This window comes from Aotus nancymaae, unplaced genomic scaffold (genome assembly GCF_030222135.1).
Source record: "Aotus nancymaae isolate 86718 unplaced genomic scaffold, 86718_ANA_hifiasm-v0.15.2.pri h1tg000076l, whole genome shotgun sequence".
Lineage (NCBI taxonomy): Eukaryota > Metazoa > Chordata > Mammalia > Primates > Aotidae > Aotus > Aotus nancymaae.
In genome coordinates this window covers 19,439,308-19,463,676 of record NW_026988491.1, presented here as the reverse complement: position 1 = coordinate 19,463,676, position 24,369 = coordinate 19,439,308, and the positions used below count along the sequence as shown (strand labels likewise).

Sequence of the window (24,369 nt, the reverse complement as noted above, 5' to 3'; positions counted from 1 at the left end):
TGGGCAGATCACTTGAGGTTAGGAGTTCGAGACCAGCCTGGCCAACGTGATGAAACCCTGTCTCTACTAAAACTACGAAAATGACCCAGGCATGGTGGTGTGTGCCTGTAATTCCAGCTAATCGGGAGGCTGAGACAGGAGAATCGCTTGAACCCAGAAGGGGTTGCAGTGAGCCGAGATTGTGCCACTGCACTCCAGCCTGGTTGACAGAGTAAGACTCCATCTCAAAAAAAAAAAAAAAAAAAAAATCAACAGCAGAATCTGCTCTTTCTCTCATACCCCTGCCATTCCGGGTCTGATCACCCTTACTTGCCCACATATCTCAAGCCAGAAACCAGGAGGTGTTCACGTCTCTCTCGTCTCTTCTCTCTCTCTCACCCTGCACCTCCCTATGCCTTGCACATACTGCTTTAGTTCTTATAAATACTTAACTGTGCATTTACTTTATATATACTTTAATATACTTTATATATCTATAAAGTAAATGCACAGTAAATATATATATATAATTGTACTTTGGGCATTGACTTTCTTATATTCTCCCCAGCTATTGAGCAAGCCCTTTGAGGGCAGGAAGTGTACCGTACTCTTCTCTGTAATTACAAAACTCGTACTGTCTGGCACAAAGCAGGTGCTTGGAGGCACACAGGGAATTGCTGACAATTCCAACAACCACAGGGTAGATGCTGACCTTCCCCATTACACAAAAGAGAAAAAGCCTAGAGAACTTCCACAGGTCACACACTCAACACGTAGGACAGAAATCCAAGCTGAGCCTTGTCGCTTTCAGCTCCCCTGGCTGGACTAAAGGACTTGCCAGTGGTCACACAGCTGTGAATGGTACCAGAAGTGGGGTGCCCAGTCTATCCCCCTCCAATGACAGCAGACTGGCTTTCTTCGGGGTAGACTGACTCCTTGGTTTACAGACTGTTATGCCTTGACAGAATTCAGTAATTCATTGTGGTGTCAGTTGCAAGTTCTGGGCAGCCTGCCTAATCTCTGGAGTCACTTAAAATCTCTGTCGTTACTGCAAAAGTGAATGTTTGGACAATTTATTCTGTGCGTCCTGTCAATAGAGACACCCTGGAGTCCTCATTTCAGCATCGCATTTCATTGTTTTAAGCCGAAATGCGCTGATGTGCTTCCAACACATTATCTCTGTAATCACTTTCTTTTGCTGTAGAAATGATCAGGAAATCGTGCTTTGATACAAGGGTGACGAGGCCACGCAGTGCTAAGCTAGGATTCCACATTACCATTTGTAGAAGGAAACTGTTATCAAAGAAGCCACAGGAGAACATCTTGGGGCCACCTCTTGGAGTCAGGAAATTTGAAACATATATTTCACAGACGTGCATTTTGCTGTAAACCTCTCTGCATAATGCATGAGCTTTGATTTAATGTCATTGTTAATTCTGGGGCTCACAATGGTGGGCTCTTCAGGGAGCCATCATTTTTTTATTTCAGTTTTTTTTTCTTCCTGGAAACAGAACTCTGAGGCCATTTTAGGGTTGTTCTGAATTGTGTGAGCACAAGACAGCTTCCTGGGGAGGGGGTGCAGATGCTAGGTGTAGCTTTTCCAGAGACTGTGGCCAGGGAGAAAGGTGGCTGATTGCCTCAGGCTCCAAACCGAGCCACTCTTGGGGATCCCACTTAGGCCTGGCCTGGGTGCCTCATGCCTGGATGTGTTTGGTCAGAGCTTAAGGGTTGCATTTTTTTTTTTTTTTTTTTTTGAGACAGAGTTTCGCTCTTGTTGCCCAGGCTGGAGTGCAATGGCACCATCTCGGCTCACTGCAACCTCCACCTCCTGGGTTCAATCGTTTCTCTTGCCTCAGCCTCCTGAGTAGCTGGGATTACAGGCAAGCACCACCATGCCCGCTAATTTTTTTTTTTTTTTTTTTTTTTAGTAGAGATGGGGTTTCTCCATGTTGATCAGGCTGGTCTCAAACTCCACATCTTAGGTGATCTGCCCACCTTGGCATCTCAAAGTGCTGGGATTACAGGCATGAGCCACCGAGTCCAGTCAAGGGTTGCATTTTTTTAAAAAAATGAATAAATGAGTGAATGAAAAGAAAAAGGCTTTAGTCTGGGCATTGTGGCTTATGCCTATAATCCCAGCACTTTTGGAGGCCTAGGCGGGTAGATCACCTGAGGTCAGGAGTTCAAGACCATCCTGGCCAACATGGTGAAACCCTGTCTCTAATAAAAACACACACACACACAAATTAGCCAGGCATGGTGGTGGGCGCTTGTAATCCCAGCTATTAGGGAGGCTGAGGCAGGAGAATCACTTGAACCTGGGAGGCGGATGTTGCAGTGAGCCAAGATTGCACCACTGCACTTCAGCCTGGGCCCACTGAGCAAAACTCCGTCTCAAAAAATAACAAATAAAAATAAAAAAGGCTTTGTAGCAGAGTAGAAAAGAAATGAAGCAATAATGAACTTTCAAGATGCACAAAAGAATCATTCTGGCCTAGGTTAGCTAGGAGTGAGAGCTGAAAAGAACAGAAAAGACAGATACTGTATGATGAAGGTGTGGGAGGGAGTGAAAGCATGAATGAAGGGAGGGGAAGGCGTAGACAGACATTGGGCAAGAGGCCAGTGGGGAAGAAGGAGCCAGGAGGGGAAAGCGGAAGAGAAGAGTCCAGAAAGCCCCACTGAGGCCCACAGGCCCCGGTGGCTCCTCCCAATGCTCAGGCTCAGGGCTGGGTCCCTGCAGTCCTGCTCCCTGGACCCCCGGGGCAGTGAGGGCATGAGCTGCAGCCCTCCAGGTGAGGGCTGGCGTGGGGTAAGCAGGGGCCTGGAGCCTCTCAAGGACTTCCGTGCAGAGGCTGCCAGGGGCCCCAGCCAGCTGCACACTCCGGGGCGTTTGCAAATCAATTCCCTCTGCGTCCGGCAACTTGCAGCTGTAAGAGGTGAAATCCTGTCTGTACTAACATTTAAAAAATAAGCCGGGCATGGTGGTGTGTGCCTATAATCCCAGCTACTTGGGAGGCTGATGCAGGAGAGTCCCTTGAACCCAGGAGGAGGAGGTTGCAGTGAGACGAGATTGTGCCACTGTACTCCAGCCTGAGGGACAGAGTGGGACTCTCTCAAAAAACAAACAAACAAAACCCACTGTATAGAAGGGAAGTCCAAGGCTCAGGTGCCTCCCTTTGGCTCCACAGCCCCATGGAAGAGCATGAGGGTGCCCTGGTTCAAGTCCCAGCTCTGCTACTCGCTAGCCGTGTGACTTTAGGTGTGTTCTCTTCTCTGTGGGGGGCCTGTGGATTCTCATTTGCACACTGGAGACAAGAATTTCAGAGGGCACACACACCCACTCCGGCGTCCTCATGGGAGAAACCCATCGGGTAGGATTAATACTCCCGGCCTCCCCTTCCCCTCCCGTGGGAGGAGGAGAGACTATTCTGACTGGCACTCCCAGAGGGGAAGCCGAGCCTGGTTAGCCGTGCCAGTCCTCAGGAGCCAGCTGACTGCAGGGCCAGTGACCGGGCCGTGAGTCTGTCTGAATCACAGTGACCAGTGAGCAGAGGCCCTCATCCACAGATCAGAGGCAGGCCTCCAGGCAGCTTTAGGGGGACTTAGATTTCCATCCTGGGACTCCTGAGAGACCACTTTCTCAATTTGTTACAGTAGGTTACAGCAGCTACTATTTCTCAATTTGTTACCGTAGTAACAATTTGAGAGTCAGACCTGAGCAGGGCAAGGAGGGCTCCCCCCGCCCCCACTAGGAGGTTCTTGGTGACCATCAGGTGCTGTTGTCACGCTGTTTCTCTAACACAGTGATTGGCTGTAGGGGTCGGGGAAGCAGTCTCCTAATAGATAGAATCACCTGAAGCTGGTGATAATAAGCTTCCCCTGATAAAGATCTCAGGCGCTGGGCCCAGCCGGCTCAGGTGGTGGTGTTTAACTTGGATTTGACGCTGGACTGGTAAGGTGAAAACGCCTCAGGTGAGCCTGCAGACAACGCCAGTAAACACACTGTGTGCGCTCCCCACTCAAGTGCTGGCGGGCCGCTGTGCAGGCGGACAGCCCACCCCAAGGGAGGAATCAGGGAGAAGGGACACAGATCCCAGAAACCATTTTTTGTTTGTTTTATGAGACAGAGTCTCTCTCTTGCCGCCCAGGCTGGAGTGCAATGGCGCCATCTCGTCTCAACACAACCTCTGCCTCCCAAGTTCAAGCAATTCTCCTGCCTCAGCCTCCCGAGTAGCTAGTGTAAGGCTGACCAAAAGGATGGAGAGGCAGACCCCGGGTCAGGTTTAGCAAGTTTATTTCAACCTGCCAGGCTGACTGCCTCACCACAGGCAGTGAAGACAGCAGCCTGCCGCACAAAGCGGGTTTGCAGGTAGCCCGGTGCTATTATAAGAAAAACCGCATCTGGGTTCTTAGGGGCTGACATTCTGCTTAATCGGGTCAGTATCCCGGGTTCGAGAGCCGAGTGCAACCATATCCTGGAACCCAGGTGCCCTGTTGACAAGGCTTGAGGCTGTTTTAGTTATGAGCTTGCCTTAGCAGGGGAGAACGGGGTGTGGGTTTATGGGTCACTTGCCTTGCTGTGACCGTATCGTCCCAGCCTTTTGTTGTATATATAAAAGAAAGGGAAAGGGGTCTTCGTGCATTTCTAGCTGCTCGGTGCTGAGCGGGGACACTGGTTGAGGCGAGGCTGGCTTGCAGGTTGGTCGTCCTGGAACGGTATCCTGTCTGCTCTTGCGCCACGGGCAAAAGCTTGTAATTAATTATGCAAAACCTGAGTGAAAAGGCGTAAGAGGCAAGGCGGAAGGCCAAGCGGAGGAGGAGAGTTACAGCAGCGCCGAGGAGGGGAGCAGCCGACCAACCGGCAGGTAGAATTGTTGTTTTTTATATTCTGGGTTTGGTTTTTGAGCCTTTCGATAGTATTTTGTACTAACGTAGATTTATTGAGCGAGAAACAGCATTGTTTATTTAAAAAGAGGCACAGACTCTTTTCCCCCCCAGCAGTGAAGAGGTCTAGGTCTGCGTCGTGTTTGTAGAGTGACTGCTGTTTTGGAGGTGAGTGATAGAGTCTGCTATTTCTTAGCGACAACTGGAAGTTTTGGGAGAGCGACTGGAAATAGGATAATGAGGTTTTTAGGCTTCCTGCTTCTACCCTGACACTACTTGTGACTTTACTGGCTACTAATAAGGGAATAAACCGCATTGGGTTTTGTTGGCGGGGCAGAGCGGGCGTGTGGTGTGCAGGGACACGGAGTTCTTGGTTTGGTGAGACAAGGTTAATTCTGGGGGTAAGGTAGACCAGGGTGCAGGTGCCTGTCCAGTTGGCAGGGAGAGAGAAGTAGGTTGTGAATCCGCAGAGGAAGACGATGCCTTCGGTGTTAATGCAGACAAGTGGATTGAGAATAGGTGTTGGAGGGTGTAGGTTCCTCTTTGGGAGGGACTTGGTCCAGCTTTAGTAACCTAGAGTGAGGAGGAGAGAGACCCCTTTGAGAACTCCTGTCTGGGGAAGGGGTTTCCATGTTTGAGAGGCAGGAGGGAAGGCTGGGTAAAGAGGCCGTCTGCTTCAGGGGAAACTGAATAATCTCGGAGCGAGGTGCGGGAGGTGGTTTGAGTTGAGCCACAGGCGGAGGGAGGGATGGTGCCTACGTGTGTGTGTTTGCCGGAAGAGGTGACACATAAGGGGGCTTGGCCGAGTTTTGTGGTGTGGAGGTTATGGGACTTCGGATGGCAGGGTGAGGGAGTTTTGTGCGGTTGTAATTGGCAGCATATGTGGAGAGGTTTGGTAGCTCTGTTAGCGAGGGTAGTGGGATAGTTCCCAGTGAGGGTGAGGGCTCTGTCTACAAAGGCAGAGCCTTTTTAGAGGTGTATGAAAAGCGAATGGGAATACGGTCCCAGGGCTGCGAAATTGGGATAGCTGAGCAGGCAGTAGAGGAAAAGGAAAAACAGGTCCAGTAATGGGAAGCAAGCAGAGAGTTGGAGCGTAGTAACAAGGAGTGAGTGAGATTGAGAGATTGTTTGAGCCTTGTAGAAGTGAGAAGAAACTTTGAAGGAGCAGAGGCAGTGGGGATGACTATTAAAAAAGTTAGGAACTTGAGGAAGAATCAGTCTGCATCTGGGGGAAGGCATTGAGAGGGGCTGTATTGGGAAGTGGCCCCTTTTAGAGGGTTGATGAGGCGGCTGATAGAGTCCTGTGGGTAAATTCTCCTTGCAGATGAGCAAGGAATAGGTGAGCTCAGACCTTTTTGTCCGTGTGGGAATGGGGAGAGAGGAGAGGACTTTTAACATTTGATGTGCTGTGGGGAGAGGATGTTTTAGTCGATGTGTAGGGACGGGAGGAGAGCAGAGGCCCCGTGAGAGGAAGTGACAGCGCATACAGGACAGTCTGACATTCTGTTTTTTTTGTGTGGTAAACAGGCGGGGGGAAGAGAAGGGCGAAGAAGGTACAGGGGGCGTGCGGCGATATGGAAGGACGGTGAGGAGATGTGAGATTCTCCTTGGTTTGTTTTTGAGGGAGGATGAGTTTTTGATTTTTGACGATTCAGTTTCCTTGGAAGGAGGTTTTTGGCAGCAATGAAGGTTTTTCGATGGGGGAATACTGGGGTTGGATTATGGGGGTGATGAGAGGGGCAGGGGCAGAGGAAGGGAGGCTGTTTTTGCTGCCTCATCGGCCTTTCTGTTCCCCTTCGAGATTTTATCTGATGTTGTTTGGCGTCCTCGGCAGCGTATAACTCCTGCCTTAGCCGGGAGGTGTGCAGCTGGGAGGAGTTGGTAAATAAGGGGACCGTTAGTGATGGGGGTTCCTGCCTAGGATGGGAGTAGGACGCGAGGCATGATAGGGAAAGAGTGTGAGAAATGGTGTTAGGTAGGGAACGTGTGAGGGGTTTGGCGGCGCGGGGGTGCGAGCTAAGTCCATTAACCTCCACAACTGAGACCTGTGAGGGATGACATGGTCCTGAAAATTCAGGTCAAGCCGAGCAGGTGGCTTTGGTATAGATTAAAAAAGAGATTGGCTTACCTGCTACTAACAGAGTTACCCTGGGCTCTGATACAGTGATGGTGGATGGGGTCGGGGCCCTGGACCCCGTCAGTTTTCAGCCACTAGGCCGAGGATATGCGGGAGTGCGAGCGATTCTTCACCTTTTCTCTTGGCGAAGGGGTTGTGGGTTGGAGGTGCAGGCTTTTCTGTCTGCCTGTTGAGGACAGTTAGACTTCCAGTGGCGTGTCTGCTGGCAGACGGGGGGCAAGGGCTCTTTGGCGCCGATGGATTGGGACATGCCTGTGCCCAATGGCCTTCCTTGCCGCACTTGAAACATGCCCCCAGGGGTGCACTGCTGTTGGGTTTTCGTGCCCCTGAGTGCCGCAGCCAGGCTGTTTGGGTTGGCGAATGGCTGCCGCTGGAAGCTGGTACTTCGCACGGTCTCTCTGGGCCTTGTCTGTTTTACTTTGTTCATCCCTGTTATTGAAGACCTCGAAGGCCAGGTTAAGGAGGATTTGTTGTGGGGTTTGAGGGCCATTTTCAGCCTTGTAAGTTTATGCTGGATGTCTGTAGCAGACTGGGAGATAAAATGAGTGTTAAGAATTATGGTGCCTTCTTGAGGGCAGGATAAACATGGGTGTATTTTTGGAGGGCCTCTGTAAGGTGGGAAACGGGGCAGGGGTGTTTTTTTTTGCCTTTTGGGAAATTTGAGTTTTTCAAAATTTACAGCCATATGGGCAGCTTTGTTGAGGCCTGCCATGAGGCAAGTAATCATGTGGTTATGACATGCCCCACCAGAATCTGTAGGCTGGTACTCCCAGGCTGATTCCTCTCGGGGGACAGCAGCCGCCCCGCAAGCCACACTCTCCTTCTCTTTGGGGAGGAGAAGATAATATAGAGATTGTGCCAGTTAAATTCCTAAGACTGGGTAAGATATTTAAATTCTTTGTAAGTGTCTGGATTGGAGGAGGAGGACCCGAGGTGCTTTTCGATTTGGGAGAGGTTAGATAGAAGGGGACATGAATGTGGACATCGCCTTCCATCTCTGCCTCTTCTCAAAGGGGGAGTAAGGGAGCTGGCTGTGGGGGATGCCAGGTCCGAGAGCGGGTGTGGGGTGGAGATGGAGAGGCGGTAGAGTTGGAAGTGGGGGGATTGGAGAGGGGAGGGGAGAAGGGGGAAGCTGGAGCTGGGGCATAAGGTGGGGGTTCAGGAGCTTCCTCCTGGCGGAGGCTTGGGGAGTTGGTGGAGAGGAGGGAAGTCGGGTTGAAAGGATGCGTCATCTGACAAGGCTGTGGGAGCGATCGAGTTGGGTTTTGAGCAGGCAAGGAGGATTTGGAAAGTGGAGCAGGACTGGCTGAGAGAGGGGCAGTTGCAGAGGGTAAAGAAAGCCTGAACGTAGGGAGCATCAGACCACTTCCCTTTGCAGTGGCAGAAATTGTCAAGGTCCCTCCCAGAGAATGTTGAAATTGAAAGTACCATTCGCAGGCTACTGAGAACCATTGTCTAATTTATACTGGGGCCAGGCCGTATTGCAACAGAAAATTAGTGTTTTGGGCCTGATTTCAGACTAAAGGCCAAGGGTGTCTAGATTCCAGAGGAGACATCCTAAGGGACTGACTGGCTGAACCCAATGGGAAAATGCAGGAAGAGGATGAGGCTGCCTAGGAGAAGGAAGACAGGATTGAGCATCCTCTGCCGTTTCCTTCACCTAAGACAGTGAATTCAGAACAGTCGCTGTCGAGTTAGGCATCCCCAAGACGGCAGGACTGAGGACCCTGGGGCAGGAAGGGTGTCCTCGGCCCAGCGCTGGGACTTTTGGACGGAAAACGGAAGGTCGAGGAACCCAGACAGAGGCAAACCTCTATCCAACTAAATGGCCAGGAGGGGATGATTTGGATGGAGCTAACTGCAGATGGCAGTGGAGGGTCTGGGGTATCCTTCCTGGCTCTGGAAGGGGGTTTGGGACAGCCACAGGAGGAGGGGTGGGGGGAGAGACCAAGAGACCAGCACCTACTCCCATCCCGGGTTTCAGCACCAAAATGTAAGGTAGACTGGAAGGATGGAGAGGCAGACCCAGGGTCAGGTTTAGTAAGTTTATTTCAACCTGCCAGGCTGGCTGCCTCACTACAGTCAGTGAAGGTAGCAGCCTGGCGCACAGATGCTGGGGGTTCTATAGGGGGTTTGCAGGTAGCTGGGTGCTATTCTAAGAAAAACCACATCTTGGTTCTTAGGCGGTGACATTCTGCTTAGCTGGGTCAGCATCCTGGGTTCGAGAGCTGAGTGTGACCATATCCTGGAACCCAGGTGTCCTGTTTACAAAGCTTCAGCCTGTTTTAGTTATGAGCTTGGCTTAGCAGGGGAGAACCAGAACAGGGAGGGGGTCTATGGGTTTGCCTTGCTGTGACCCTAACAGCTAGGACTATAGGTGCCTGCAACCACTCCTGGCTAATTTTTATATTTTTAGTAGAGATGGGGTTTCTCCATGTTGGTGAGGCTGGTCCCCAACTCCCAACCTCAGGTGATTTGCCCATGTTGACCTCCCAAAGTGCTGGGATTACAGGCATGAGCCACTGTGTCAGCCAAGGGTTGCATTAAAAAAATGAATAAATGAATGAGTGAATGAAAAGAAAAAGGCTTTAGGCCAGACACGGTGGGTTATGCCAATAATCTCAGCACGTTGGAAGGCCGAGGCAGGTGGATCACCTGAGGTCAGGAGTTCAAGACCAGCCTGGCCAATATGGTGAAACCTCGTCTCTACTAAAAATACAGGAAAAAAAAAATTAGCCAGGCATGGTGGCGGCGGGCACCTGTAATCCCAGCTACTAGGGAAGCTGAGGCAGGAAAATCACATGAACCTGGGAGGCAGAGGTTGCAATAAGCCAAGATTGCACCACTGCACTCCTCAGAGGAGGAGAGACTATTCTGACTGGCGCTCCCAGAGGGGAAGCCGAGCCTAGTTAGCCGTGCCAGTCCTCAGGAGCCAGCTGACTGCAGGGCCAGTTACTGGGCCGTGAGTCTGAATCACAGTGACCAGTGAGCAGAGGCCCTCATCCACAGATCAGAGGCAGGCCTCCAGGCAGCTTTAGGGGGACTTTGATTTCCATCTGTGGGACTCCTAAGAGACCACTTTCTCAATTTGTTACCGTAGGTTACAGCAGCTACTATTTCTCAATTTGTTACAGTAGCTAGTCAGACCTGAGCAGGGCAGGGGAGGGCTCTCCCCACCCCTACTAAGAAATTCCTGGTGACCATCAGGTGATGTTGTTACACTGTTTCTCTAAAATAGTAATGGGCTTGTTGTGACACTATTGTTACACTGTTTCTGTAAAATAGTAATTGGCTGGGGTGGGGGAGCAGTCTCCTAACAATCACCTGAAGCTGGTGATAATAAGCTTCTCCTGATAAAGATCTCAGGCGTTGGGCAAGTGGGCTCAGGTGGTGGTGTTTTTAACTTGTATTTAACCTCATGGGGACACTTGACTTGGAAGGGGAAAACGCCTCAGGCGAGCCTGCAGACAACGCCAGTAAACACAGTGTGCGCTCCCTTCCCAAAGGGCTGGCGGGCCACTGTGCAGGCGGACAGCCCACCCCAAGGGAGGAATCGGGGAGAAGGGACACAGATCCCAGACATGTGCCAACACATAAAGCCCCCCTGCTTTTATTTTTTTTTTAAGTTCTGTCTAAGCTTCCCAAGTAGCTGAGACTACAGGTGCCCACCACCACCACGCCCTGCTAATTTTTTGAACGTTTAGTAGAGACGGGATTTCACCATGGATGGTCTCAAGCTCTTAACCTTGTGATCTGCCTACTTGGCCCCCAAAGTGCTGGGATTATAGGCATGAGCCACTGCGCCTGGATTGTTGAACTCTCTTCTGAGGAGTCACATAAGTGAATCCATAAGGATTTGCTGCCAGTAACATACCCTGTGACTCAAATAGATAGGTTCTGAACTTGGGCAGAGAAGAGGGTGTCATTTGAGGACTCCTTCCCCAGCTGGGATGGCACGAGGCTTACCAGGGGGTGTGATGGCCACTCTGCAACCCTCCCCGTCCCCATGCCAGTGACCCTGAACCACCCAGGTTCTGAAGGCAGGACCACCTCAGCCCCAACCAGCGCCCAGCTGCCACTCAGCTGTCCTCTCTCTCAGAAGGAAAATGGATTCCACCAGTGGTTCCCACCAGCCTGGCACCCTGGTGACTGAGCCCCATCTCTGCCCAGAAGCAGCTTCAAGAAACTGTAATAGGATCTGCACCCTTGGTAAAGGAATGGCCGGGCCTCAGGGGCCACAGTGCCACCACCTGGACACCAGATGGACTCAGTCGGAGGCTGGTTGGGAGGAAGCAGAACCCTCTCCGGCTTGCAGGCCCAGCTTGGCCTGGAGTGTGAGGTGCCCCCCACGCCGACAGGCAATGGGAGGTGGCTCAGCAGCCACACGGGCCCTTCCCTTAAGGACAGCTAGCACTAGCAAGGCGGAAAACACAGTGGCAGACGGGGGCCGGAGAATAATGGGAAGATAGGAGGAGGCCAGGGAGGAGCCTGCACCCTCCAGTTTCCAGCACAGAGCCCTGGGCGTCCAGTGACCCCCAAGCATCCGAACAGGCACCTGGGGTCCCAGTGCAGCTGTGAAGTCAACACCCCGTACCGGCACGGAGGGGCCGCCATGGTGGTCTGCAGAGGGGACTTCTGGTCTTTGCTCCCCAGAACCTCCCCCACATCTCCCTGCAACAAGAGCTGGAGAGATGGCTGCCTGGGACTTGTGGGTAATCCCCTGGAGAGGTCTGTCACTCCTCCCCACTGCCAGGTCTGGGTGGGGCTTTATCCCAACCCCAGGGTGGGGCACAGGACTCAGGCCTAAGCCAATCAGAGCCTTCCCTCACTGCAGCCATGGGTCCAGGGTGAGCATGTGACCTAAGCTTGTTCAATCTCGGTGGATCTGGGCTTTTCTGCTGGGAAAGTGGAACTAAGACATTGCATCCTTCTCCATCCTATTTGATGGAAGCACAGGGCCCATCCTGCTAGCTGGAGGAGTCAGCCTGCCTGACACTTCGGAGGCCTGATGCACCCCAGAGCCATCAGGACGCTTGGCTTTCTGTCCAGTTCTTTACCTTCCCCGTATCCACCTCCTTTGCAGTGCCCTCCCACTGTGACCCCGGCCACAGCCACCAGGCTGGCTTTGGCCAATGGGATGTGAGCATACAGGACACCAATCCAACCATGAAAACTGCATTAGTGCTTGTGTGTGCACCTGGGCCTGTGCTGTGAGAATGTACCGTTTTAACTGTCAGAAGGACGCCTGCAGGAGAACAGTCACCCCGGCCGACACCTGGGTATGTCAGCCAGGATGTGTAAGCAATCCCCCCAAATGAGCAGAAGAACCACCCAGCTGACCCACTGACTCGTGGGCAATAATGAACAGCCATAGCTTTCAGTGGTGGTGGTCACACAGCTGGGTGGCGGCAGCTGGGCAAGCCCCTAGTCACTCTTTGTTTTTTGAGATGGAGTTTTGCTCTTGTTGCCCAGAGTGCAAAGGTATGATCTTGGCTTACTGCAACCTCCGCCTCCTGGGTTCAAGCGATTCTCCTGCCTCGGCCTCTTGAGTAGCTGAGGTTACAGGCATCTGCCACTACACCCAGCTAATTTTGTATTTTTAATAGAGATGGGCTTTCTCCATGTTGGCCAGGCTGGTCTTGAACTCCTGACCTCAGGTGATCCGCCCACCTCGGCCTCCCAAAGTGCTGGGATTACAGGCGTGAGCTGCCACGTCTGGTGCCGTTAGCCACTACATTCCCAGTTTCAGTTGAACCACATTGGGTTATGATTAGAAACATTAATCCTAGCAAATGCATTATTTTATCAGTCCCTAGCTCAGGCACCAGAGAGAGTCCAAGGCCCGGAAGCATAGAATTTTAATTCAAAGGTTCTGAGTTCATCTCACGCCTCAGATGGCAAGTTTATAAAACATACAAGTGCACAGACAGGTGTGGGAGGTAGCTGGAACTACACAGTGTTTGCGACACTAGAGGTGTCTTCTGGGTGCTGTCAGGGGACTTGGAGGTAGGGAAGGCTTGGTGAGGGCCGTGGCTTGTGTCTGCAGAACAGCTTCCTGCAAAGGGGCTGCCCTGCCCCCCTGCAGCTGTGGTGCCAGGCCATGCCCCCCAGGTGCCTCCGGGGCACTGAAGATGTTCTCATAGTACTCGATCAGCAGTTCAGTGAACAGGTTCAGGGGCACGAGGGCACTCAGGGAGGAGGCACCCTGGGATGGCCAGATCAAATTCAGCCCAAAGACACAGGCCAGGTTAGAGCTGTTCATTTTGTTGAAAATGCTTTCCTGAGATACCTGGAGGAAATCATACATGAGAAAAATGGAGTGAATACCAAGGGCCACCCATGGGGACTAAGCACTGCCTCCTGAACTTTGGAAGGGGCGTGTGTAGCGAGAGGAGCCAGCAGGCAGTACAGGGACCCTGTGCGGCCACCTCCCCACTCAGGGCCTTGGTTTTCCTATCTATGACAAGAAGGGTTTGTCCTGGAGGACCCTCTGGCTCTGACCTTCTGTGACAGTCTCAACACCCCACCCTCTCCTCTTCCACTGTAGCATCCGGGAGACACACTCTTGGGGATGGGCTGTAGCACAGACGGTATGAACTAGGTGACCTCTCTGGCCTCTGTGCCGTGGGTGGTGAACTGGGCATGATGGGGACCAGCCAGCATGTAAGGGTCACTCCGAGGTGGGGCGAGAGTGTAAAGAGCTTGCGTCCCAGAAGGGCTCATGGGCCCTCTCAGCCAGCGCTTACAGCAACCCCGGGAGGTGGGAGTCATTCCTCCCCATCTAATAGATGAGGCATCTGGGGCCCGGAGGGTACAGGAGACTTGCCCAAGGTCATGTGACCAGCCAGTGGCTCGGCCTGTGTGGGCCCAGATGAGGGCAGGGCCTGTTCTCTTCTGCTTGCCTCCGTACAAGATCCAAGCTGGGGGGAACCTCAGAGTTAGAAATGGGGATCATGAGGCTGGGAGCAGAGAACTGGAGGTGGGCGTAGCCAGGTGTCACCCTTAAAGATCTGGTGAGGATGTCTAGACACGCCCAAGCCCTGCTTCTGTGAGATGGCCAGGGGCCACTGAGGCTTCCCCTGCCTGCCTGACAGTCCCCCAAGCCCCTTCCAGGTGTCCACCAGCAGGTCACCCCTCCCTAAGCTGAGGCCCCCAGGTGCCACTGGGGGGTAACACTCAACACCACGCCCCACCAGGCACATTCACGTCAGTGCTCACGGAGGAGGTAGCTGCAGAGATAAATCAGTCTCTCCCACTGAAAAAGAAGTAGGGCGGACATGGTGGCTCACACCTGTAATCCCAGCACTTCGGGAGGCCGGTGGATCAACCTGAGGTCAGGAGTTTGACACCAGCCCGGCCAACATGGTGAAAATCTGTCTCTGCTAAAAATACAAAAATTAACTAGCTGGGTGTGGTGGCTCTCACCTGTCACCCCAGCTTCTCAGGAGGCTGAGGCGGAGGTTGCAGTGAGCTGAGATTGAGCCACTGCACTCCAGCTTGGGCAACAGCGCAAGACTGTTTCAAAAAAAGTAGAAAAATTTTGAGAGGATTAGGAGAACAAATTTTAGTTTTGGGCCTCTGACAATTATATCAAGTGATTGATAGGGAGAAAAAAACTGTTATAAAGCCAAGAGGTGGCATTCTCTGATGGACTCTGGCACGTGACGCCTGTTCTGCCCAGGCCCTCCTCTCCCCCACAGCGGGCACTGCCAGCACCCCACACAGCCTGGGGCAAAGGCTTGGGGAGATGGAGAAGATTAGACATACAGGGCCGTGGGGTTGGGGGTGGACCCATTTGGATGTGTTGAGCCTTCCTCTGTTGACCGCATAGCCTTTTGCTCCAAATGCATCCCTGCCCCAGGAGGAGAGAGCAGTTAGCCCAGGCCCGGAGCGGCGAAGGTTTTCTCTCTCTGTTCATTTGCTTAGCATGGTGTAGAAGACGGAATGGTGGTCGCTCCAAGATAGGCCACCAAGAATCTGTGACTGTTCCCGCATTTGGAAGGAGGGTTGGTGCAGCTGTCATGAAGTGAAGGATCTCAAGCTGAGATCATCCGGGATCCTCTGGATGGGTCCTAAATCCAATGAGTGGTGCCAGGGGCCCAAGCTTACGAGGGGAAGGGAGGGAGATTTGAGATGGAGAAGGCAGGCAGCCCTGCAGAGGTGGAGGGAGGCAGAGACTGGAGTGCCCAGGAGCTGGGAGAGGCCAGGAAGGATCCGCCCCTAGAGAGTCTGGAGGAAGCACAGCCCAGCACACCTGGATTCTGGATGTCTGGCCTCACAGAAGAGTGACATGGTAAATTTCCATTGTTTTATGCCACCCACTGTGCGGTCACAAGAACCTAATGGGTGTGTCCCCTCTATAGGAATGGTCAGTTCAGTCCACAGTGAGGGCCGGCCACGCATCAGGCTCTGTGCCTGTGGTGGACAGAGTTTCCCACCTCTGAGACTCAGCCGAAACAGATGACGTGGGGGGCAAAGGACCCCACTAATGAAGATCATTAGCAATGGCCGAGGGACGGCAGGTACAGGGGCAGGCAGGGCCACGGTGGGCCCGTGTGAGGTCCTCAGCAGAGTGGTTGCCTGACCAGGCCTTGGATGGGGTCCTTGCTGGCCAGGGAGTGGTATTCCGAGGGCCAAGCAGGGTGTGACCCCAGACCCAGGGCAAGCAGGGGCCTGGTCCATGCAGGCACAGCATGGCAAGAGAGGCCACTGGGCCTCACCCCCTGTGCCCCCCTTGCCCACTCACCGCGTGCAGGAAGCCCATGAGGTAGCAGAGGACGATGTAGTTGTGCTCCGGCAGGCTCCGCAGGATCTGGCGGCAGCGGGTGACGCGCAGGCTGCTCTCCACACCTGGAACGGCACGGGCCTCCCTCCTGAGCTCCAGAGGGGCTGGGGGGAGTCCTGAGTCCTGGCCCGGGAGGAGGATGGCTCCAAGGAGGGACCCCCACTTACTCCCTGGCTGTGTGGCCGTGCTCAGCAAACCGTGTGTGTGCTTGGCCGTTCTTGCATTTCTATGAAGAAATACCTGAGATAGGGTCATTTACAAGAAAAGAGGTTTAACGGGCTCGTGGTTTTGCAGGCTGTAAAACATGGCGCCGGCCCCAGGAGGCTTCCAATCATGGCAGAAGGTAAAAGGGAAGGAGGCGTGTCACATGGCAAAAACAGGAACAAGAGAGTGTGGGGCAGAGGTGCCACATGCTTTTAAACCAGATCTGGTGAGAACCCACTCACAAGCGAGGCCAGCACCAGCCCATGAGGGATCCACCCCCAGGATTCGATCACCTCCCCACCTCCAACGCTGAGGGTTACAATCAACATGAGCCACAGTGGGGGCTGAGATCCAAGCCACAGCACTTCAATTCTGCAAGCTCTGTTCCTCTGCTTTCTCACCCAGCAACGTCACGTTCCAGGAAGCTGCTAAAGCTGAATCACTTTATAAACGGGAACGGTCTAGACCAGATCTGGCCCATTGCCTGTTTTTGCCAGTAAAGCTTTCTTAGAACACAGCCACGGCGGTTATGTACATTGCCTATGGCTGCTTTTGCCTTAGGGCAGACCTAAGTGGTTGCAACAGAGACCGCAAAGCCTGAAATATTTACTATATATTTACTATGTGGCCCTTTACAGGAAAAGTTTGCCACTCTGCTCTAGACTAACTGCCTGCTCATGATTCTCCGCACCACAAATCCCTCACGCTTTGTTACTGTTGGGGAAGGCAGTGTCCCACCCTCCAGGGACCTGCTGCAACTGGTCCACACTGAGACCCACCCCCACTTACTCTTAGAACCACACCCACCATCTTTTTGGTGCTGTTCTCATGACAGTGAATGATTTCTCAAGAGATCTGGTTGTTATGGCTTGGCATAGTGGCTCAGGCCTGTAATCCCAGCACTTTGGGAGGTCTAGGCAGGCAGATCACAAGGTCAGGAGTTCATATTGACCAGCCCTCCATCTCTACTAAAAATACAAAAATCATCTCTACCAGAAACTCCATCTCTACTAAAAATACAAAAATCAGCTGGGTGTGGTGGCAGGCACCTAGAGTCCAGGCTACTCAGGAAGCTGAGGCAGGAGAATCGCTTGGACCCAGGAGGCGGAGATTGCTGTGAGCTGAGATTGCGCCACTGCACTCCAGCCTGGGAGACAGACTCTTGTCTCAAAAAAAAAAAAGATCTGGTTGCTTACGTGTGTGGCATGACCTCACCCCATCTGGCTCCTACTCACACTGCATGAGATGCCTGCTCCTCCTTCACCCTCCGCCATGTATGTAAGCTTCCTGAGGCCTCCCATGAAGCCAAGCAGATGCCAACATCCTGCTTCCTATAAAGCCTACAGAACCATGAGCCAATTAAACTTCTTTATAAATTACCCAGCCTCAGGTATTTCTTTATAGCACCACAGACCCAGTGACAACTAACATCCCACCAACCACCACCAGCTCTGTCTTTGGCTATCTGCGGGTAACTCTGGATAGCGGGGGACTCTGAGAACATCTCCTGCCTCCATGGCCATAAAAGGCTTACTGGTTTTGAGTCACATGGATTAGATACACCTTTGGTTAAAAACAAGCAAACAGGCCGGGCGCGGTGGCTCAAGCCTGTAATCCCAGCACTTTGGGAGGCCGAGGCGGGTGGATCACGAGGTCAAGAGATCGAGACCATCCTGGTCAACATGGTGAGACCCCGTCTCTACTAAAAATACAAAAAATTAGCTGGGCACGGTGGCGCGTGCCTGTAATCCCAGCTACTCAGGAGGCTGAGGCAGGAGAATTGCCTGAACCCAGGAGGCGGAGGTTGCGGTGAGCCGAGATCGCGCCATTGCACTCCAGCCTGGGTAACAAGAGCGAAACTCCGTCTCAAAAATAAATAAATAAATAAATAAATAAATAAATATAAAAACAAGCAAACAAACAAAAAAAAGGTTAAAAGGACTATTTGGAAACAAACTGGACAAATAGAAAAACCTTTAGGGCCTTCTACTGAAATAGTGATTAAAAGCTTTCCCCCTTAACAGGTAATCTTAACTTGTATGAAACTGCATGAAAGTTCTAAGATCTGGGTTTACAACTGGGTCTGTTGCTTCATGCCTGTCATCCCAGCACTTTGGGAGGCCGAGGTGGGCAGATCACTTGAGCCTAGGAGTTTGAAACCAGCCTGGACAACATGGTGAGACCTGCTCTCCTGTCTTTACACAAAAATCCTTAAAAATTAGCTGGGTGTGACAGTGCATGCCTCAGCTACTTGGGAGGCCGAGGTGGCATGACTGCTTGATCCCAGAGGTCAAGGCTGCCGTGAGCCAACATCATGTCACTGCACTCCAGCCTGCGTGACGGAAGGAGACCCTGTCTTAAAATTTTTTTGTTTGCAGATCTATATGTCTATGCATGTATTACGTATACATGAAATTTTTCTCCCTCTGATGGTATTACCAAGTTAATTTATAAAATCCCTTAAAGGAGTTCTATTCAAATTGGCTTTGAGATACATGAGCATTTATATAAATTAAATATTTCTAAAACTTTCAGAAATATAGAAAGTAAACCAAATATTCTTTTCAAGTTCATGTGAGTTCAGTAACTCACACCTATAATCCCAGCACTTTGGGAGGCTGAGGCAGGCAGATCACCTGAGCTCAAGACCAGCCTGGCCCATATGGTGAAACCCCATCCCTACAAAAATTAGCTGAGGATGACGGCTGGTGCCTGTGATCCCAGCTACTCAGGAGGTTGAAGCAGGAAAATTGCTTGAGGTGGGAGAATCACTTGAACCCAGGAGGTGGAGGTTGCAGTGAATCAAGACAGCACCACTGTGCTCCAGCCTCTGTGACGGAGCGAGACTTCATCTCAAAACCAAAAACAAAACAGCTGCATGCTCTGAGTTATCCATATTAAGTATAATCCAAGCATACATCTTTATGTAGTTGGGTTGACTAGTCAAGCAGGGTTAAAAATAGGTAACCTGGGCTGGGCCGGGTGGCTCAAGCCTATAATCCTAGCACTTTGGGAGGCTGAAGTGGGCGGGTCATTTGAGGTCAGGGATTTGAGACCGGCCTGGGCAAAATGGTGAAACCCTGTCTCTACTAAAAATACAATCAGCTGGGTGTGGTAGCGCACACCGGTGATCCCAGCTACTCGGGAGGCTGAGGCAGATGGATCACTTGAGCCTGGGAGGCAGAGGCTGTAATGAGCCAAGAGTGGTCCACTGCACTCCAGCCTGGGTGACAAAGCAAGACTCTGTCTCAAAAAAAAAAAAAAAAAAGGAAATTACTTGAGATGATGACTAGCCTTATTCAGTGTTATGTAAGGCAATACAGCGAATAAGAAAGGTCACTTCCTGGCAGGCCCAGGAAAGTTAATAGATTGAGAACTTTGAGAAGAATTCACTCAAATGTACAGATTCTACAGGCAAAATCCAATGGCAATTTTTGTGTTTTTTTTTTTTTTTTTTCGAGACAGTCTTGCCGTTGCCCAGGCTGGAGTACAATGGTGAGATCTCGGCTCACTGCAACCTCCACCTCCTGGGTTCAAGGATTCTCCTGCCTCAGCCTTCCAAGTAGCTGGGACTACAGGCACTTATCATAACTTTTGTATTTTTGTAGAGATGGGGTTTCACCATGTTGGCCAGGCTGTTCTTAAACTCCTGACCTCAGGTGATCCGCCCACCCTGGCCTCCCAGAGTGGTGGGATAACAGGCATGAGCCACTGCGCCAGGCCCTGATGGCAAATTTTTGGCTTGGCTTTCTAGCCTCAAGAGTTTTTAAAAAATTGAATCTGAGATTCCTTATTAAAAGTTCTAGCAAAGCACACTTAAAAAGAGCCTACATAGGTCAATTCCCATTCTTGCTGCACTTAAATAATCAGGCCAAATCTGGTGAGACCAGACGTATTTGTAATTGAGAATCAAAAGGGAAGCAACCACGGGGAGAACTCATGCTACAGCAGAAAACAACGCATACGCCCGTGAGTTCTCAGTTCCTCGTGTTTCCTCCAATACCCGGCTACAACACTCCCAGCTCACGTCCAGTTTTTCTCCTACCTCCTGGCTTGGCATGACAACAAACGAAAACCTGCCATTTCACCAAAGCCCCAAAAGCTGACGCTGGAAGACTTGAGATAAACTGCAAAGAAATCATCACAGCAGATGATGTATGGCTAATCCTTGTGTCTCCTGCTGCACAGGCCACTCAGAAAGTTCACCGGAACACCAAGTGTCATCACCAAAGCCATCTACATTGCAAACTACGAAAGGATACTTCAAACCAACATGTAGGAATCGTCCCAACTAAATGTTCTCTCAGCTACAAAAACTGGAAATCATGGTTTGTTCAAAGCATTAAACTTCGTGTTTGTTGACACAGAAATGCCCCTTATTAAAGGGCTGACTGAGGTAGTCACCCTACTCCCACCTCCACAATGAGACACAACAACCGTTTACCCAGAGTGACCTAGTCACAGCACTGAGAGAAGGATTCAGTGCAACATGAGACAATGACCAACTGAGTTACTGGACTGTTAAGACGTCTCGGGGAAAGTTTCAGATGGGGGAATGCTGGGGTTCAGAATGTTACTCTCGAAAAGATGGCTCCTGGCATGTAAACTATGTGATTAAGCTGAAGGAATCTGAGAAACGGCAGGTGCAGGAAGGGCTCTCTACCTCCCCCTACTGGGCTGTAACAGATCATAAAACCTTCTCATGGGAGGGGTCCACCCTATGCCCAGAGGGAAGGAACACCCTCATCTCTAAAGATAGAGGGATGCCAAAAGGAATTGAACCACCTTTGTCCATCACGTTTCCCTAATTTTCCACTCTTCAAGCTGGTATCAAAACATTTAGGCTTAACCGTGTCTTCAGGTCTTTTCTTTCTCTCTCTCCTCCCTCCCTCCCTCCCTGTCTCTTCTTTCTTTCCCTACCTCCCTTTTGGAGACGGGGTCTTGCTCTTTTGTCCAGGCTGAAGTACAGTGGTATGAGCATGGCTCACTGTAGCCTCAAACTCCCAGGCTCAAGCCATCTCCCACCTCAGCCTCCTGAGTAGCTGGAAGTACAGGCCCATGCCACCAAGCCCAGCCAATTTTTAAAATCTTTTGTAGAGATAGGGGTCTCACTGTGTTGCCCAGGGTGGTCTAAAACTCTTGGGCTCAAGTGATCTTTCTGTCTTGGCCTCCCAAACTGCTGGGATTACAGCCATGAGCCACTGTGCCCAGACTGGGTCTTCATTTTTTTTTTTTATTTTCAACTCATGACCACTTTTGTGCCAGTAAAACGTAAACAAACTGGCATGCTTTTCTCCTGTGAATCTTTTGTCAGAATAACAAGTTACAGGGTTCCCACCAAGGAACCTAAGATGGGTAGCAGGAAAGGATTTCTTCCTTCCCTACAGAGGATTGCTTAATATGACTACACTCTCCGGGTTTGTTCATTGGTGCTTATCTGGAAGAGAACAAAGGAGTGTTATCTTCATGACAGGAGGCAGTGGTGCAAGCCAGAGTTGGGTCCTTCCCCTCCTCAGGGGACTGGGAGCAGCATCCCATTTGAAAAGACCGCGCTTGATTACTTAGACGAAGACTTGAGTGGTTTTACGGTTCTTTTGAGGCATCAGTTTTCTTAGCACTCGCAGTATTTTGAGATGCTGTTATGGAGTTTTTTTCAGTCACCTGTGCCTAGCCACCCTGAGCACCTGACCGATCACAAAGCGCCTGCAGGATCACACCCTGTAACTGCTCAGTTTGTGTCATATATACTTGGCATCCTACAGTGATTTGGGAGAAATACTGAGAGCCCCTTTCTAGATGAGAGAGCTGAGGGGCTGGGGGCTGGGAGCGGGTACAGGCAGGACTTTGACCAGGATGACGTGCCCAAATCTAGAGAGCCCTCCATTACCCTGCCTGCCGGTCCAGCTGCGCCTGAGAAACTGGCTGGGCCAACCCTGACCAAACCCACCTCCTCTGCCCTTAGTGTGGCCTGGCCGTGCCTGCTGGAAGCATCCGCAGGGGCTCCCTCTCTTGACCTGCAGTGCCAGGTGGCAACAAGATGAGGGTGGGTGCACGCCACCTCAGCACTCCCAGAGCCTGACCCTGGGCCAGTAGCTGGGGAACAGCATTTGAAGAAAAGGCTCCCCACCCCCGCCCCAAGGCAGCTACTCACAGGTGATCCCAAGAATCTGCTCGTAGGCCTGGAAGGTCAGCAGTGGCTGGGGCAGCTCTCGAAGGAAGGTCTTCAGGATCACGGCAGGGATGTGAATGTCCCCATAGTCATCAAAGTTCACGGGCTTCCCTGCACATGGAACACAGCACCGCTGAGGTCTGCACCCCGGCCTGGGCACTGCTGCTGCAGAATTAGCTCTAGGACATGTGGTGTGACATGTCCAGATGGGAAGTGCCTGATGCTGGAGCCACGTGTCCTGGGGATGATGCTGTCCCCACCTAGAAATGGGGGTGCTCTGGCCCCATCAGTCCTGATATCGCCCTCACTGCCTCCTCGTGGGCTCCCAGTGGAGGCTGGGTTGGGCTGCTGGCTTCTCTGTGGCATGCTGTTGCTCCCAGCTACAATGCCAGCTCTTTGAGGCCAGGGCCTTGGCAGAGATAGCCCTAGGCCTGAGACAGGCAGGCCTGAGCTCAGCCCCGTGCGGCCCTGATGCTCCATGATTGTATAATGCACAATCGACTGGGAGAGAGCAGGACAGAGGGCAAGGCTTGCCAGCAAGACAGAAGCTTCGTTAGTGTCAGTGCAATGCGTCCTCAGCTCAGAGGCCACTGCCCTGCCCGCAGGTTACACATGGCAGTTGAGGAAGCCATGCTGAGCCAGTTCGGGGGAGCTCTCAGATAAAATACCAGCTTCCCTACACTGCAGGGTGTCTCCTGAAAGCACGGCATGTGCCCACCTGGTGCAGATGGAGAGAGCCTAAAGGCAAAATGGCATCGTGCGGCCACCTTGTCCCCACAGGGGCTGGGGGTCTGGACAAAGGGTCCCCACTCTGGACTACCAGTGGGCTCCTCGGTGGCTCCTGGGCAGCTGCCCCCGCCCTGAGCGTTTTCTGGGAGTTAGATGGGTTTCGGGGGCACTACACTGCCTCTGCTCTGAGGCCCAGGAGCCGTGCGGTCGCTGGCCAGGCAGGTGGCTTGGGGCTCAGGCTGCGGGGCACCCTCACCTTGGTTGTAGAGCCTCTGGATCTCGCGGACGGTCTGCACGCTGGCGGATCTGCGGAAGAGGCCCTCGGTGCGCAGGCCTGCAGGAGAGGAGCTTCCAGGTATCTCACGCATCCCAGCCCATTAGAATTCCAGAACATTCTATGACGCCCCCCTTGCCCGCTGCATCACCCACCTGTGCTGGTCTCCGGCTTTCCCCTCACTACAGCTTACCCCCACCTTTATTTATTCCTTAAATCTTTTCCATATTCCCCAGCCCACCTGGTTTCCCACCTCTGTGGTCCATGGAAAGGGAAAGCGGAAAGAGATTCTGAACTCGGAGAGTCCGGCTCTGCCTACCAGCTGTGTGACCTCAGAGAAGACACTCACCTTCTCTGAGCCTATCTGCCTTGTTTATCTACAGAGTGAGGCCACGAGCTCCTGTCTCCAGCGGCTATAGAGAGGACTGTACAAGGTGATGCCTGGTACGTGCCTGGTACCCGGAGGCCTCCAGACATGCGGCTTCCCAGGAGGGCTAGGGCTGAGCTGTCCAGCACAGCAGCCACCAGCTGCACGTGGGGATTTAACTTAAAATTAAAAATCCAGTCACTCAATTACATGAGCCTCATGTGAACTGCCCTATTGGGCTACTCCACAGGGGCTGGCGGCTGCTGTTTAGACGGTGAGATATAGATGATGTCAGGTTCTACTGGGCAACTCTGATAAAGAGTTGATTGTGGGCTGGGCACGGTGGCTCATGCCTGTAATCCTAGCACCTTGGGGGGCCAAGGCGGGCAGATCACTTGAGGTCAGGAGTTTGAGACCAGCCTGGCCAACATGGTGAAAACCCATCTCTACTAAAAGTACAAAAAATACTAGCTGTGGTGGCAGATGCCTATAATCCCAGCTACGCAGGAGGCTGAGGCAGGAGAACTGCCGGACCCCAGGAGGCAGAGCTTACAGTGAACCGAGATCGCGCCACTGCACTCCGGCCTGAGTGAATGAGACTCCATCTCAAAAAAAAAAAAAAAAAAAAGATGATTGTATCAAAGAAGAAAACTAACTTGTCTGTCTCCATTGTCAATTTATACAGAGGGTTTTCAGCGCTTCTAATTGGCTCATGAAGGCAACAACTCATGTGGCCTGGGGTGGAGGCAAGGGTTTCCTCTGGCCAGGCCCCTGCTGGCTCCAGAGCCAGGAAGAGAAACAAGCCTGAGCCTGCCCTGGGGAGCCTGCGGTGGATGGTGGG

General features: G+C 52.1%; 1 protein-coding gene across 1 annotated transcript in view; it reads right to left on the bottom strand.

Annotated features, from left to right (window-relative positions):
• Positions 1 to 12,841: 12,841 nt before the first annotated feature.
• Positions 12,842 to 24,369, bottom strand: part of ARHGAP8 (Rho GTPase activating protein 8) — an 81,912-nt gene continuing 70,384 nt past the window's right edge. The window contains exons 9-12 of the mRNA XM_064368200.1: positions 23,144 to 23,221; positions 22,141 to 22,269; positions 15,747 to 15,850; positions 12,842 to 13,289 (exon numbers count right to left, since the gene is read on the bottom strand). Coding sequence (XP_064224270.1) covers positions 12,969 to 13,289; positions 15,747 to 15,850; positions 22,141 to 22,269; positions 23,144 to 23,221 — 632 coding nt within the window. The 3' untranslated portion in view covers positions 12,842 to 12,968. The remainder of the gene's footprint in view (positions 13,290 to 15,746; positions 15,851 to 22,140; positions 22,270 to 23,143; positions 23,222 to 24,369) is intronic.